At 41.7% G+C, this 16,907-nt stretch overlaps 1 protein-coding gene across 5 annotated transcripts in view; it reads left to right on the top strand.

Annotated features, from left to right (window-relative positions):
* The window catches only part of FAM184A (family with sequence similarity 184 member A), a 159,199-nt gene extending 142,693 nt beyond the window's left edge, over positions 1 to 16,506 (top strand). For all 5 annotated transcript variants that reach the window (XM_066606366.1, XM_066606350.1, XM_066606358.1 and 2 more), the window contains 4 exons: positions 9,275 to 9,392; positions 9,670 to 9,774; positions 14,367 to 14,566; positions 15,843 to 16,506. In XM_066606366.1, the coding sequence (XP_066462463.1) occupies positions 9,275 to 9,392; positions 9,670 to 9,774; positions 14,367 to 14,566; positions 15,843 to 15,924 (505 nt within the window). In that variant the 3' untranslated portion in view covers positions 15,925 to 16,506. The remainder of the gene's footprint in view (positions 1 to 9,274; positions 9,393 to 9,669; positions 9,775 to 14,366; positions 14,567 to 15,842) is intronic.
* Positions 16,507 to 16,907: the final 401 nt, after the last annotated feature.

The following is a 16,907-nucleotide window of genomic DNA, read 5'->3' as shown; positions in this document are numbered from 1 at the left end:
CACATGCGACGATTTTCAGGGAGGAACGCGGGGCTTGAAATATAAGCCCTACCCTGAAAATAAGCCATAGCTAAAGCAAAAAGAGAAGAAAAAAAGTATACATCACCTAGAAGCACTGTTTGTGGCTCTGTTGCAGATTTTCCCCAGGTCCCCGGCACTGGTCATCTTCTCTTCTTCTGGCCATGGATGTAAAAAATCCCCGCCTCCTGGCTGTGATTGTCTGACGCTTAGCCAATCAGAGTCAGCACTCGATGCATGGCTGTGATTGGTTCATCGAGCACTGGCTGGGATTGGCTAAGCCTCAGCCAATCACAGCCAGCGCATCCAGGAGGCGGAGATTGAAAAATCCCCGGCCAGAAGAGATGAAGAGAAACAGTGCCGAGACCCGAGGAGAAGCTGCGGCAGCATCGGAGAGTGCTTCCAAGGTGATGTATGTGTATTTTTTTATTTTTTCCTGCAGCTGGGCTTAGGTTAGGGCTTTGACAGTAGGCTTTCCTGCTGTCAAAGTTGCATCGCAAATCACGTTTTCGTGTGATGCGATGTAACAGAGAGGAAGGCTCCATAGGGAAACATGAGCTACAAAAAAAAAGAGTCGCGGGCGTATTGCCGGCCCCACGAGGTTTTTGTGTTGGGTTGTTGCATGCTACAAAGCATGGCATGTGTGAAGGAACCCATAGGAATCATGGGCTTCACATACATGTGATTTGTAGCATTGCAGCAACATGACAAAATCGCGGGACTTTGTCGCCTGTGTGAACGAGGCCTAATACTAACCAATGCTAACCAGTCTTGCTGTGGAGCGACTATGAATGCCCTAATTATAGTACCCTGACCATGTTAGTATGTTACAACAGAGCAGTTCCCTATTGGTGACAGCTGATGAGAAAGCAGAAGCCTGAAGTTAGTTGCCAAATCCTTCATGAAAGTTATAGTCTGTTGTATCAGTAGTTCTGACAGACAAAATTTGTATATAAGATATAGTCCTCCCCACACAATGCACATCAGGAAATATAACCACTTTTCCAACTTACTGTACAGCAGAGGATATAGAAGTATAGAAACACATCCTTCTCTGTATTCACATACCTCCAACTCCTCCTGCCCTTAAGTCTATGATCTGCAAACTACAGTATGCATTTGTTTTATCAGCTTGACTTGATTTTTAAAGTAACTTGTCACACACGACAATTGCACCCATGTTACCAAACACAATCCGCTTACTGATATTTTCTCTTGTACTTCCTGTAATGTGTTATATATGACACACAGGTGAGTTAATACAGAGTGTATATTATAAAACAATGCTCAGTAGATTGACACAAGGACTCATGACCACCAGGATTTAGATCTGCTATATGGACTCTGTTTTTACGAGTATGTTATTTTGATTTGTAAGAATTCTGGTCATCTTCTAAAAGGCTTATTCACGAGCGTATATCGCCCACCGTTTTCACAGCCAGACGATATACCCAACCATCTGAGCTACCTTCCCCTTCCTAACCCCCTCGCCGGCTCACCTCCTCTCTCCTCCCCTCCCGCTGTTTGCAGTGGCGGCCGATATACGCTCGTGTGCATAAGCCCTTAAAGGGATTTCCAGGACTTTATCTTGGATAAGCCATCAATAGTTGATTTTTAGGAGCCTAGTTCTTGGAATCTCTGCAGATCAATTGATATTGGGCTGTCAATGCAGACAGAGGCAGAAGCACACAGCTTCATAGTGCAGTGACCTGGTTTGGTAACTGTCATGAACTCTGTGATCGCTAATCCAGGAGGCTCTGCTTTTCTGTTTGTGGCTCTGCTACATCTAACCAGTCAATGAACAGTTAATCCTTTCTTGCTTTGGACTCTACTACCTGTCTCTGATTTAGCTTCTGTGATATATACTCTGCTGGTTTCTTCAGTCTTTGCTTGTTGGTCAATGTCTGTCAGTTCCTATGTCCTGTTCCCTGCTCTGTCCTTTGGGATGCCTGCTTTGTTCCTGACCCAAGCCAGCTTGCCATTTTTGGCTCTGATTCCATGCCCTGTCCCTGTCGGATTCTAACTTGTTCCAGTGTGTTAGTACTGTGAAGCTTAAAGGGTTGTCTCGAGGCAAAAGTGAAATTTTTTTTTTGCCCAGTCCCCCTTCTAAAGCAAACATTACTATGCACAAGTGTAAATGGCTTTTAACGATGGTTTCTACTCACCGTTCTAGCATTTCAGCAACTTATAAAACGTCTTCCAAAGATGGCCGTTGGTCCTTTCCCAGGGATGCACCGCGGTTTTCTCCCATGGTGCACCGTGGGTCTTCTCCCAGGGTGCACCGTGGATGTCTTGCGTTCCACTGCCGATTACAGCCACCTAATTGGCTGATCGGCACACGTGATGGGGCAGAGCTACGCGATGACGTGTAGAAGGGGGCGGAGCCAGAACGCCGCTCGTGCCCGGACCGACCAGAAGGGAGAAGACCCTTTTGCGCAGGCGCGTCTAATCGGGCGTTTAGACGCTGAAATTAGACGGAGCCATGGAGACGGGGACGCCAGCAACGGAGTGGGTAAGTGAATAACTTCTGTATGGCTCATATTTAATGCACGATGTATATTACAAAGTGCATTAATATGGCCATACAGAAGTGTATAACCCCACTTGCTGTGCGAGACAACCCCTTTAAAGCTTTATTTTACCAAGAATCCTGCTACGTCTGTCATCCCTGCAAGGTCTCACCCTAGAAAGGACCACATCCAGTTCCTGGGGGTCCTACGTCCCTGTAACAGTAATGCAGGCACAGCTTCGATTCCGTCAATTCAGTGGTAGCTGTGCCTGGAATACGAACTAGTGTTGCTGTGTCAGGGGAATTTCTGCATACAGCACCAATCAGGCCCACCCCAATGCCCCGCTGCCGGCGGTAAAGAAGAGACACCACACATGGAGGTCTGGTATAGTTCCTCACATGGGGACATAACTGCGCACTTTATTACAGATTACATGGGGTCTTATACCCTTTGGTCATGTCACTAGGAATGGGTAATGGTCTCATTGGCTCAAATTCACCGCATAACCATACATGTGAAGTCCGGATTTCCGCCTGAGACAGTGAAAGTTATATACGTAGTTGAACAGTCGTTATCTAGATACAGCGCTTCTGGGAAAACAGCCAAGCACACGGCCTTCGTATCCGGTTCTTCCTTGCGGTGTTTAAGATACATTTTGTCTTCGCCTTGCAAGGCCTTTGGAATATCTGATGTAAGGCGACATATTAAGTTTTTCTCATTTTAGAATTGAATAGAACTTGCATACAGGTATAAAAGCATAAAAACATATGGCAATATATACATATACCCTCACAGCTGCACTACGGACAGAGCTATCTGCTTCCAGGTCTGTTCTCAACGACAGTAGGCCTGATGAACACCTGATCGGGAGGGATCCCAAGTGGGGAACCTCCAGCAATCAGCTGGATCATCAATAGTAAAATGTCTAGCTGTTTTTTATTTTAAGTTTTTAGGAATTGGCAGCCATCATCCATCGTAATGATGTTGTCATCTAGTTTTGCCAGGCTCCTGGAAAAATATTTGCTTGGTTATAAATTGATATTTTTCTTGTGCGTAGATCACTGTATTTTTTGGCAGATTTGTTATTCAGAAGTTTAGGGAAATGGGTGACAGCCCATATGGTTGTTCTCATACCTTTTAATTCTCTCACTTTTGAAAAAACACAGATGAAAGAGACATATATAATTAAAATGAACTTTGTATAGTTGGATCTCGAAGAAACCCCTTAAAGGGGTTGTCTCATGAAGACAGTCCATCTGTATATGACCTAATAGGGCATGTGGGTTACATAGAGGGTCCTCTATGAGCCATGGAGGTATAGATTTACTAAATGAAGTTCACAGATCAGGTCCTCTGGGCAGTCTTCCTAGGTGGCAAAGGCCTGTCGAAGCAAGGTACAGAGGATGATCACAAGAATTGTTTGGAGAGCAGTAGGCTAGTTTTCAGGCAATTCATAAGGATCAAACATGATCCGAGGACAAGGGCACAAAAATATTAGCATAATCTGGTCAACAACAAGCAGCCCATATAAAGCAAAGTAATAAGTTAAGGACACAAAAGCCAGCAACAGGGAGAATGATCATTTTTCTGGCAATGAGACGGAGACTATCATATTGCTTTAGGTTGGGAAGTGGGCAGTCATGTTAAGAAAGGAATGTCAGGGGGTTGGCTAATCACAAGGGAATGGGAGGTGGTGAGTTCTCTATGGCCCAGATATATCTGTTAACAGTTTTTATGTGTCTTAACAGTTAATCAGAGGATCAATTATTACATCAAATGCCCAACAATTATGGGGGCACTACTATGCATAAAAGTTGCTACTTGCTATTGCAGGATGGAATTATTGTTTGTCTTGTTTCAAATGTAGACCTATATGGCTTTAGGAAAAAGAGTGTACGTGGCTCATAAAACAATGCTGATCATGTTGTTTAGACGTTCAGCATTGAACTTGAGTTAGGTTGCGAATGAGCTACATGGGTGCTGAGGAGACCAGTTGTCTACTATTTACCAGCTATTCTGTGTACAGCTATCGCTTTCAGTGACCTTGTGACCATTGGCCTCTAATTGTTGCTGCTATTTTCTATTTACTATTCAACTTACTTAGTTGTATAGTTGTTCTACAACTATTAATATTTAAAACTTTTCAGAATAAGCAATTGTGTGCACATGAAAAAAAGTACTATTCCTGGCCATTATATGACCTCATGCTGTACAAGGGCATCCAGCGCTACATCCTCCATGCCGTACAACAACATCCATCAAGTACTGTGCTCCTACTATACATGTCCAACTGACCCCCCAAACCACCACCCCAATGCTCACCTATATTGATCAACTCTCTGTGGAACTTGGTCGGGTAGTGTGAGTTGGTCTTGGAGGTGATGCTCTTCAGTATACAGTGTTGTCCCTATGCTCATACCCCTGATTCAGGCCAGACCTTCCTTATCTCCTCTCAGGCAACTGAACTCCGACAGCAGCCTCTGCACTGTGGCCTTCTCCTGGCTCTATAGAGCCTGTGCTAGTCACCGGTCACCCTTTGTAGACACTGGCAAGGCACCTTCCTCCCACCCTGCAATCATCCAGCCGCATGGACCTCATGGACCGAACAGCAGGAAGGAAGTAGCCGCAAGCCAGTAAGCTGTAAAAGCTGAAAAAGCAAATAGACCAGTGATAGGCAGACAAAACATTCCCCCTTGTGGATTCTCTGTCCGATCTCTTATTCCTCTCTCTGGCTGGTAGCAGTAGACTTTCCTGTATGTGGTAAGCGAGCATCAGAGCCAGATTGAACAGATATGCCAATCGTGTAGCATGTCTGTTGTATGCAGGGGAAGAAACATTATTTCTTAAAGTCATAGCTACACAAAAGTGGCCATGGGTCTAGGTGCAAGTGGCAACTAGAATGTATATTCTAGTCACCATTTCCAAAGTCATTGGCAGCTATTTTGGTCACTATCTGAAGCCCTGAGGGTGCAAAAATTCTATATTAAAGCCTAAAATCTTCCTAGGTTAGCTTCATAGACATATATACAGCAGGTAAAGATTTAGCTGAAGCGACACAATTTGAGATATTAATTCCAAATTTTTTAGAACGTGTCTCTTAATCTTTGTCTGTGCACAAAACTCTGGCTGCTGTTCAAGCAATTAGAGAAGCTGCTAGAGCCTCTGAGGAAGCAATCAACCATCAGAGGAGATGAGATCTTTTTGTTGCATATCTTCGTTCTTGCTTTTCTTGCCTTGCATCAGAGTATTGATTTAGTTGTTGTTCCTAAAGTGATGGAAGGCTTGTCATATTTATTTTTCGCAGTACAGCATTGGCTTTATAAAGTAGCAACTTGCAGAAGGCATAGCTTTTGAAAAAGAGCTTACAATATCAGCAACCCAAAACCCACTTATTTATCGCAAAGTGCCAACACGGCAATTTAACCTGAATACTGGGGCTGAGCGCAATATCGGGCCATGAAAATCGGTATGATATCGCGATCAAGCACATGCGATGTACCGGTGGAGGCAAGGTGTTTTTCTGTTAAAAAAAACGTTTCCCATTTCTTCATTGATGCTGCAATCTTCCAATGTGGTTTTCAGCCGAGTCAGAGGATCGGCAAATGTTTTCCATTGTTTTCAATGGAAAACCTCATATCGCACTTGGGTGCTCATCACATACTGTGTGATGTGTTTTCCTGTCCAATTGAAAACAATAGATAGAACAAGCCGCAATTTTTTTCGCGCATCACATTGCAATGCATATGACCCCATTCATATTTGTGTGAGATGCACAAATCTCATGCAATTTTCATAGTGTGACGAGGCTTAAGTAGCTTCAGGTAGGCTGGCACATGCACAGTGGCCTTAGTAGTAATAGTGACTCCCACAGTGGCCTCAGTAGTAATAATGTCTCCTATACTGGCCACGGTAGTAAGAGTGACGCCCACAGTGGCCACAGTAGTAATAGTGACCCCCACAGTGGCCTTAGTAGTAATAGTGACTCCCACAGTGGCCTCAGTAGTAATTGTGTCCCCTATATTGGCCTCATTGGTAATACTATTACTAATAGCGTCTCCTATATTGGCCCCAGTAGTAATAGTGACCCCCACAGAAGCCCTAGTAGTAATAGCTCCCCCCTGAGACCGATATACTTACCTCCTCCTTGTCTTCAGAGCACCACTGCTCCTCTGCTCGGTGCAGCTGCAGGCGGAAGTGTGTGCCCCCTCCTCCTCCTCCATTTTCCCCTCCTCCTGCAGAACCAAGGAGAAGAGGTCAGGGGAGGAGGATCCCAGGTTCACACACGGACATCAGTGTGTGCATCCCGCAGCAGATACACTGAGTGATCACCAGGTGGAGAGCCACGGCACCCCGGCTGGTTATCACCTTTATAGTGACCCGATGCCCTGAAAGTGGAACAAAAGGCTGTCTCGCTTTGGAACCCAGGGCACTGCAGGACACACAGTCCAACAGCAGGACTGTCTCTCCTAAATCATCTAATTACCTTATTCTACTAGCACTATTAACAAACGGCATGCGTGCCCACAGAGAGGGCTATGAGTGTCTCCTGTGGCGCATGTGCCACAGGTTCACCACAACTGACATAGGGTAACGATCAGGAGAAAAAATATTTTTGTGGACTTCCTGTTAGTGATGCTTTTAAAGAACACTACAGTCAACATATCTAAAATGGTTTATATCAGAGAACAGTGCATTTTATTCAGCTGCATAGGTAATGTAGATAATAGACTGGCCAGAGTGAGAACATCGAATTGCTGGAATTTCAGAAGCCAGACCCGCGGTGATCGGCTTAATGTCACAAGCTGATTGTTATCATGAGACAGCCCCTTTAGGGTTATGTTCACACGTAGCTGAAAGGGCTGCGGAAAATTCACAGCATTTTATAGTAGCAGCAGTGTGGATGACATTGCATGAAATCTCATTTAAATGCAGCGGATTAAATCTGCAGCATATATTGATCTGCAGTACAGGTCATTTTATGCTGTAGATTTTCAGCATGGATCTCATCTCTTCAAATGAGGGGGTGAAATCTGCACCAAAATGCACATTAAAATTCACGTGTTGCATGTGGATTTTCTACTGCAGAGAATCCACTACGTGTGAACATAGCCCAAGGCTAGAGCTACACGACCTTTGCTGCAAAACGGGTCACGAGTCCTGCAACCTCATACTCCCATTGAAGTCAATGGGGTCCCAATGTGAATTCCAAGTGGCCATGGCAACATGCAAGAAAAATTGCACAGTCCCCATCTATCCTCCCAGAGCCAATAGGCCAATACATTAGAGCTGTATCAGTATCATGACAGAAATTACGAATTCTTCCACTGTTTTCTACTAGAGAGTGTTAAACTTTATGTTCAAAAGGATTTTATTTACTTTCATAGAAAAATTACAGTCTGCAATATTGAAGTATATGGTATTGATATAAACTGTGCATTAGCAGAAGAACATTTTACAGTCATACATAACATTACTGGATTTGCTCTCTTCTTCCATCACAGAAAATGCTTCACTTTCCTGTATATGTGTATATAAAAACAAACATTTCACCGCTTTCCAATGCTGTGCCCAATGAACACCCGCCAGGCCAAGTCAGGTGTGGATTATAAAATGAGAGGGAAACTGTAAAGCTATGGTATTACCTCTCCTCTAGAGATGAGCGAGCATACTCGCTAAGGCAAACTACTCGAGCGAGTAGTGCCTTATTCGAGTACCTGCCCGCTCGTCTCTAAAGATTCGGCTGTCGGCGCGGGTGACAGGTGAGTTGCGGCTGTGAGCAGGGGAGGGGGGCGGGGGGGAGAGAGGGAGAGAGAGATTTCCCCTTAGTTCCTCCCCGCTCTACCCCGCCCCCTGCCGGCACCCGAATCTTTAGAGACGAGCGGGAAGGTACTCGAATAAGGCACTACTCGCTCGAGTAGTTTGCCTTATCAAGTATGCTCGCTCATCTCTACTCTCCTCTTTTTTTAAATCCACTCTTGGTTTTGGCTTCAAAAACTGCACATGGGAACATACCCTAAGGCCACCTTCACACAGCAGTAAAAGCTGCGGAGTTACTGCGGAAATTAAGCAGAGTTCACAGTACAATGGCAGTGAAGGAGATTTGACAAATCTTCACACATTGATTTTTTTCTGCTACGAAACAACATGACATTTGAAAAACGCTGTGGTTTTGAAATCTGCAGCATGTCTATGTATGTTGCGGAAACCGTGCATATCTCATGTGGATTTTTACCATAGAGATCAATGGGGAAAATAAAATCCACACTGAAATCCGCAAATAGAGTTTTGTTACAGATTTTGAAGTGTTTCCTCTGCAGAAATGCACTCAATCTGCTTGAAAATCTGTAGTTCTTGATCTTTGGAAACAAAGTTTGCCAGCTACCACTACCAGATCGCAAAAGCGCGACACATTCTACAGCAGAAAATCTGCACGTAAAAATATAAGTACATATATAAATTCTACAACATAAAAGGCAACCAAATCCGCAAAGCTTGTTAACTCTGGGCCTCTGCAGAAACAAACAGCAGTAGCGCAGCAGAATTCCTGCAGCTCAGACGTCCTGCGTGAAAGTAGACTATGAGTACTTCTGTGGACGGTGGGAACCATTTTCGCTTAATCTGCAGGTAACAAAAAGGAAAGAGGTAAAAATTCCTTTGGTCCTACAGTACAAATGTGTGTATCCTTTTATCAAGTGTTCTCGTTCTTACCTAAACGAGGCGTGCCCGTGTTGTATTATGTATTAAAGGTTATCCGAAATGGATGAAAAATACCAGAACAGAGAGTCCAGACCAGAGGACCTGCAGGTCATATCTGAATTAAAGGACATGGTTGCAGAACGGGACCAGCTTATCAAGAAACTGATAGTGAGATTTTTTTTTCCTGGGCTTTTTCCCCCTCTTAAACTAAACAATTTGAAAGTGTTTACCACCAAGACTCATTGTCATTAACAATTCAGTGATCTTTAAATAACTGGAGCCTCATAAATAATAGCTGCTCCGATAAATTATTAAACAAAGCGGCATTTACAAATGAACAATTTGTGCTTAAAATATTAATACTTGATGTGTTTGAAAGCAATTATCTGAACGGGGAAAACTGCATGGAACAGGCACAGTCAGAATGACACTTTTATTTTTGCAGGAAGACAAGAAGTTCTACCAGCTTGAACTAGTGAACCGAGAGACCAACTTCAACAAAGTATTTAATGCAAGTCCTAATGTTGGTGTTATCAATCCTCTAGTGAAGGTATGTAATACAATGGACATTGCAGAGGGTTTGTATATATAGTATCAAATTATATCACTCTTGGAAAATGCACTCGTAATTTGCAGCCCCCATCCACCCGTGTGAGTGAGCCCTTACTCTGCATACGTCTACTGCTAAAAGTGATGGAACCTAGACGGAACCCCCAATAAAGAAAGTTTATGGAAACAATAATGTTCTCACTTTTTTGACAAGAAACCTGTCCCACAGGGCTTAAAAATATGCAACATCGTTGTGGAATGTTCAACATTAAAATCCTACTGCGAATGTGCAGATTTTGGTGCAAAACTGGCAATAGCAGAATCCTGCTGCAATTCTGTATCACAATCCTAGCATTGCAGAACGATCTTATGGAATATTCCGGCCCTTATGAAAGGTCCCCAAGGCTTTTTCACAGTAGTTTTTCTTCTGCAGTATTTTACTGCTGTAATTCCAGCAATCACCAAAGACTTCAATAAAAAATTACAATGGGAGGCAGGAAGAGTAAATTTAAATGTCTTAGACATTTTAGTAGGGAAACCTTCACTAATTAGCGTAAGACTTGGAATATTAATAGCCTGCAACTTTAGTTTTCCATGAAGTACTAACTACTTCTAATATTAATTAGTGAAGAATTCACATCCAGGTTATGTTTCCCATTTGAGTCTTTATTTGCAGTCAGTAATAAACTGCATAGTTGGGAGAATTATGAAAGCACATTGGTACCATCTGAATGTTTTCAGCTGTGAGGGTGATGGGTAGGAGGTAACACATATGTGCATTATGACTACACTTGTAGCATCTAGGTAATAGAACTACTCATGGCCAGCAGCTCTCATAGGCAAGATATCGTTAATGAGAGCAATAGACCCTCATGTGTCGCATAATTATTCGGAATGTTTGCACCCTTCCTGATTCACGTTCAGAGATTGTGCGCACAATGGAATAAATAACACAGAGACAGACTGTCAGTGTAGAAAGTCTTCCTGGACTCTGTTTATTAGTAGGGGTATAGCATCTTATATAGCATTGTGAGTTAACTGCCCTTTATGGGCATGCCAGAAGCAATACGTGATTGGCAATCAAAGCATGGCATTGGGTGGGCCAATTAGGGTCTTCTTAGATACGGTCCTGCGTGAGCTTCTGTCGTCATGGACGTTCGACATCACATGGCTTCAGACGGAATGTGGCGACATCTTAGGTGTTCGATGGAGGGGGTAGGGGCGGGATGAGCAGCGTGTCGTCAAATCACGCCTGAGGTTACATGTGAGCAAACTAAAATGTCCCCTAAGGTTATGTTGGTGCATTTCTATCAAGCTGCATATTCTGATAACGGTTAGCAGAACAGCATGTGGCCTTCACATTCCGTTCTGTTGGCCCAGAAAGTTAAATAGACATATATATATCCTCCACACATGTACTAAAGTACATTTCATGCATTAGCTGTATCATGCTTGTAGTTTCCTAAGTACTGAAAGCAGTAATCCTATACAATACTGTATAGGCAAATATATCTTTGGTAAATCTTCACTTTGACATTAAGGAATTGCAAATACAGCAATGTACCCAACTTGCTTCCTTTTTAGACTGGAATCTAACTTTTTGAACTTCCTCTCACTAGATTAGGACTGCCCCAAGAGAGGATCAAAGGATTCTCAGGGAACCCACAGTTTAATACATATAAGCAGTCCCTCACCACAATAAGAACCATAAGGGCCTATCAAAGGACATGCTCATTTGAGCTGACGAGTAGATCATTTGCAGCTGGGGTCTTTTCTAATTAATAGTAAGGTTGAAAAATATCAAAAAATCAATCTCGTTCAAAATGCAGTGTTGATCTATGGAAAGGCAAAACACCCCATTAGGCAAAAGCCAATTTTTTCTCTCATTTTACAGGAAAATTCCTTCCCAGCTCCAATTCTACATTGCAGAATAAATACCAATAAATAATAATCAATGGCCCATTTCCAATAATTTTAATTTAGTACCCAGAACTTGTAATATTATTATAATTAAGAAAGGTATCCAGTTCCCCTTTTAACTCTTTTAATGAACTAACCATGACCACTTCCTCAGGCAGAGTGTTCTATAGTCTCACTGCTCTTACAGTAAAATATCCACTTTTTATGTTGATGTATAAACCTTCTTTCCCATAGTCATAGTTATATTAAATGCCCCAAATCATAAAAATTACCTTCAAAGGTCATAAAAGTTAGAAAAACATAACAAGTAGTAATATATTTTCTGTTTAAATTATGTGCAATCCCCACCATGTCTTGTTTACATTGTCATTGATGTGACATGTCATCCACAACATGTAACCAGCTTACATAATGACTCCACCAGTGCAACCAGTGATTGTCTGCTATAGTCATGTATATGACACATCACAGCAGAGAGGCGCCACTGCATCAATGATGCAAGAATGGTGAAGAATGGAAACAAATTCTTTTGGAGCTTGTTGGGGGTTATTTTTAGAGGTTGCAAATCCCCTTCAATTTGCAAATGACCTGATAAGCTATTGGTAGACTTTGATGAAATGGCCTGTGTAAAGTGATATCTACAAAGTTTATTATGTAATCAAAAGTGACATGCACATCTAACCTGTATAGGTGAGACTTTGGTCCTAAGAATAATAACTATTGGTGCACAGTCTGACACTAGGAGGCATTTATGTGTCAACACACAGAGAAAAGGACTGTTGTACTGCACTGGAAAGATTACTCCAATATGAAAGGTGAAAGATAGGTGGATGAGATGCCTAGATGTTGAAATGTGAGTTATGAGATGTTTAGATAGATGTGAGATATGAAATCGATGGAGAGATATGAGATGGAAAGAGAAATGTGAGACATGAGATGGATAGATAGAAAGATAGATATGTAGATGTGAGATCAATGGAGAGATGTGAGATCGATGGAGAGATATGTGATGGATACATAGATGTGAAATTGATGGAAAGATATGAGATAGATACATAGATGTGAGATTGATCGAGAGATATGAGATGGATACATAGATGTGAGATTGATGGAGAGATATGAGATGGATACATAGATGTGAGATTGATGGAAAGATATGAGATGGATACATAGATGTGAGATTGATGGAAAGATATGAGATAGATACACAGATATAAGATCGATGGAGAGATATGAGATGTACAGATAGATGTGAGATCTATGGAGCCATATGAGATGGATACATAGATGTGAGATCGATGGACAGATATGGGATGGATACGTAGATGTGAGATTGATGGAGAGATATGAGATGAATAGATAGATCTATCCATCTCATATCTTTACATCAATCTCACATCTATCTATCCATCTCATATCTCTCCATCAATCTCACATCTACGTATCCATCCCATATCTGTCCATCGATCTCACATCTATGTATCCATCTCATATGGCTCCATAGATCTCACATCTATCTGTACATCTCATATCTCTCCATCGATCTTACATCTACGTATCCATCTCATATCTTTCCATCAATCTCACATCTATATATCCATCTCATATCTCTCTATCGATCTCAGATCTATCCATCTCATATCTTTACATCAATCTCACATCTGAGATCGATAGAGAGATATGAGATGGATATATAGATGTGAGATTGATGGAAAGATATGAGATGGATACGTAGATGTGAGATCGAGGGAGAGATATGAGATGTACAGATAGATGTGAGATCTATGGAGACATATGAGATGGATACATAGATGTGAGATCGATGGAGAGATATGGAATGGATACGTAGATGTGAGATTGATAGAGAGATATGAGATGGATAGATCTGAGATCGATAGAGGGATATGAGATGGCTATATAGATGTGAGATTGATGAAAAGATATGAGATGGATACATAGATGTAAGATCGATGGAGAGATATGAGATGGATGCACAGATGTGAGATCGATGGAGAGATATGAGATGGATACACAGATGTGAGATCGATGGAGAGATATGAGATGGATACATAGATGTGAGATTGCTGGAAAGATATGAGATGGATACACAGATGTGAGATCGATGGAGAGATATGAGATGGATACATAGATGTGAGATTGCTGGAAAGATATGAGGTGGATATGTAGATGTGAGATCGATGGAGAGATATGAGATGGATACGTAGATGTGAGATTAATGGAGAGATATGAGATGGATACATAGATGTGAGATTAATGGAAAGAAATGAGATGGATAGATGTGAGATCGATGGAAAGAAATGAGATGGATAGATGTGAGATCGATGAAGAGATGTGAAATAGATACACAGTGAGATCAATGAGGAGATATGAGATGTATAGATAGATGTGAGATCGATGGAGAGATATGAGATGGATACGTAGATGTGAAATTGATGGAGAGATATGAGATGGATAGATGTGAGATCAATGGAGAGATGTGAAATGGATACACAGATGTGAGATCGATGGAGAGATATGAGATCTATAGATAGATGTGAGTTCCATAGAGAGTTAGAGGAATATATAGATTAGATTAGTCAGCATATATAGGTACCTGCAGTGGGAGGGCTGTTATTTACAATATGCCTCACTTGTGTTATTTTCAAAAAACAGCAAAAGAAGAAGAACGATAAGCCCACAAACAGGTTTGTGAGTTCCCCTAACCTAAGTGCTGTGGAGACTAGTGGAATGGGCAATGGACACCCTACCCGCCTGGAACCCATTCCAAATTCACCCATCCACGATATTGAGTTCAACAGCAGCAAGCCTCTCCCACAACCTGTACCACCCAAAGAGGCCAAGACCTTTTTGAGGTGAGCGCTGCCTCGCCAGTCCAATTGCTGCTGGTCATTAAAGTGCCGAACTGTTGTCATAGCCTTGAATTATTTTTTTGGTTTAACACGGCATTTGCAACCTCTTTCTAGAGCTCCTTTTTGCACATGTGTTTGTTTAAACCTCATGTCATTATTTGCTGTAAACGCTGTGTTACGCATCCGTTTTCATTATGCACTTTAAGGCTCATGCATGTATGTATTATAACATCTGTTATTACGCAGTACATTCTGTAGATTCAGTCTGAAGTATTATCTTACTAAAAAGGCAGAATGCAATTAGATTAACTTAAAATAAATCCACTGCTGTTTAGAACTTTTGTTTAATCTGTTGTTCCTAAAATAACAGCTTTTCCAGTATTTTTTAAGGCTCTAGCTCTAAAAGATTGTGGGTTACATATAGCAACTGAATGCTTTACTGCCCTCTGGTGGCGAATGTGAATTTTTACATAGCTTCAATTGAATCAGCTAAGACAATACTTCTCATTGAATTGACCAGAGCATGCATATTTATTGTACAGTGTTTTATGACATTCTGTGGTAATCATGTATAAATGTGTTTTCAATTCTGCATGTAAATATATATCCCTTTAACTGATTGTCCCTGTGTGCTTTTTTATACAATGAGAAGTTGCATAACACTTTATTGTACCTTCAGCCCAGCACCGAAAATAAATTTCCTTTCCCTTGTCTATTAAATGTAACCTGGCAGAATATTTGGAGATGCAAATGAGCACTTTCATTGTATTTCAGTCCTATTTGTTGTTTGGGTTGTGTTATAAATAATGCATGACACTGCTGGGTAATATCAGCGAACGGAGTATCCCTGGTCTGCACATTTATTGTGTTTTGTGCTTAGCAGACGAGAAGTATATAGTGCTTGTTTAGCATATCTCCATGGGATGTGAGCCTGGTACTCATACTTCTTACAAATTACTGTTCTAATTAAAAAAGGAGGCTAAAAGAGGGGGTAAAAAAAAAAAGACCAAAAGGCACACGAGATAAATGACCCATTTTACCAAGTCTACATGCTTCCCCAGCATCTGGTAGCTTGTACTGCTGGGGAATTACAAAGTAGTGGATGTGCAGATATGTCACACAGGGACAAGGACAAGAACCGGTATTGATTTTGGCTTTGCTTCTAAACAGATGCTTTATGTTTGCTGACGACTGCTACATCTGCTTTCTTATGGCCGTGTGTGATGTGTTCATGACGTGGATTTCTTGTAATGGCTTTCTCTTTCTCTCTGGGATTTAGCCCTCCCCAGACTGAGACTTCACCGGTGGCATCACCAGACCCACAACGCCAGGAATGGTTTGCCCGCTACTTCACTTTCTAAGAGACTGTATTTGATAATGTCTCTCTTTCTGTTGTGGCACAGCTTTGATGTGGACTCTTTGTACAAGCATGACCTTAACAAACCCTTATGTGACCAAGCTTTGCCGTAACTACTGTTTGTTGGAACACTGTGAACGAGAGTGTTTGTCTCCAATTGGAAATGCACTGTTTAATAACACTCTGTGTTTGCTTTCCTTCCAGTGAAAACAACCTTTACATTTTACAAAACTGAATTTTGTAGAATAACTGTGCTACCTCCTTCCCTGGTTACTCCTTCTTCTTTTTTATTTCTTCTCTGCGAAACATAATTACGTCAGTGCTGGAATAACCCCCACCACATTGCTCCGCACTGATGTTCTTGAGATGCCTTCTCAGTAGATCCGGCCACAAGGCTGAAATGTCTAGGAAAGAAAGAGCATTGCAGTTTCTGTTAAATCATGTTTATTAGTTTGACACCAGAAATAACAATGTGCCTGGAGTCAGATTCTCAGCTTCTGATTGGTATGTATATACTATGTATGGCTATTGTATTCCTATTGTAACAACATCAACCCCGAAGTCCCAGTGTGTTATTTCCTATGGAAGTCACTTTTATTATATATATAAAAAAGATATTTTTTCTTATAAAATTAATGTTTGGTATTGTTATTGGAAAAGCCTGTGTCTTCATTTTCTTTACTAGATTTTACAGGTGCATATAGTATAAAGGTCTTCTTTTCTCAACCACCAGGCTGCATATGCCATCTTTTCCTTACTGCGGGCATTAAGGAGGATCTTTTGGCTATCCAGATATGTCTATTTTAATACTGTGTCCTCCATGCAGTAGTGCAGCAGTTGGGGGTATCGAGTCAGTGCAGACAGGGTCAGACTTTGAGGAGGGGAACAACTAGCTGTCAGTTTAATCATAACTTTCTAGGAAGAACAACATAGGAAGTGCACAATGTAGAGTTGGGAGAGCTGACAGATCCTTTTTTAGATCGGCTC

Source organism: Eleutherodactylus coqui, chromosome 1, assembly GCF_035609145.1.
Source record: "Eleutherodactylus coqui strain aEleCoq1 chromosome 1, aEleCoq1.hap1, whole genome shotgun sequence".
Taxonomy (NCBI): Eukaryota; Metazoa; Chordata; class Amphibia; order Anura; family Eleutherodactylidae; genus Eleutherodactylus; species Eleutherodactylus coqui.
This window is presented reverse-complemented; position numbering and strand designations above follow the sequence as displayed.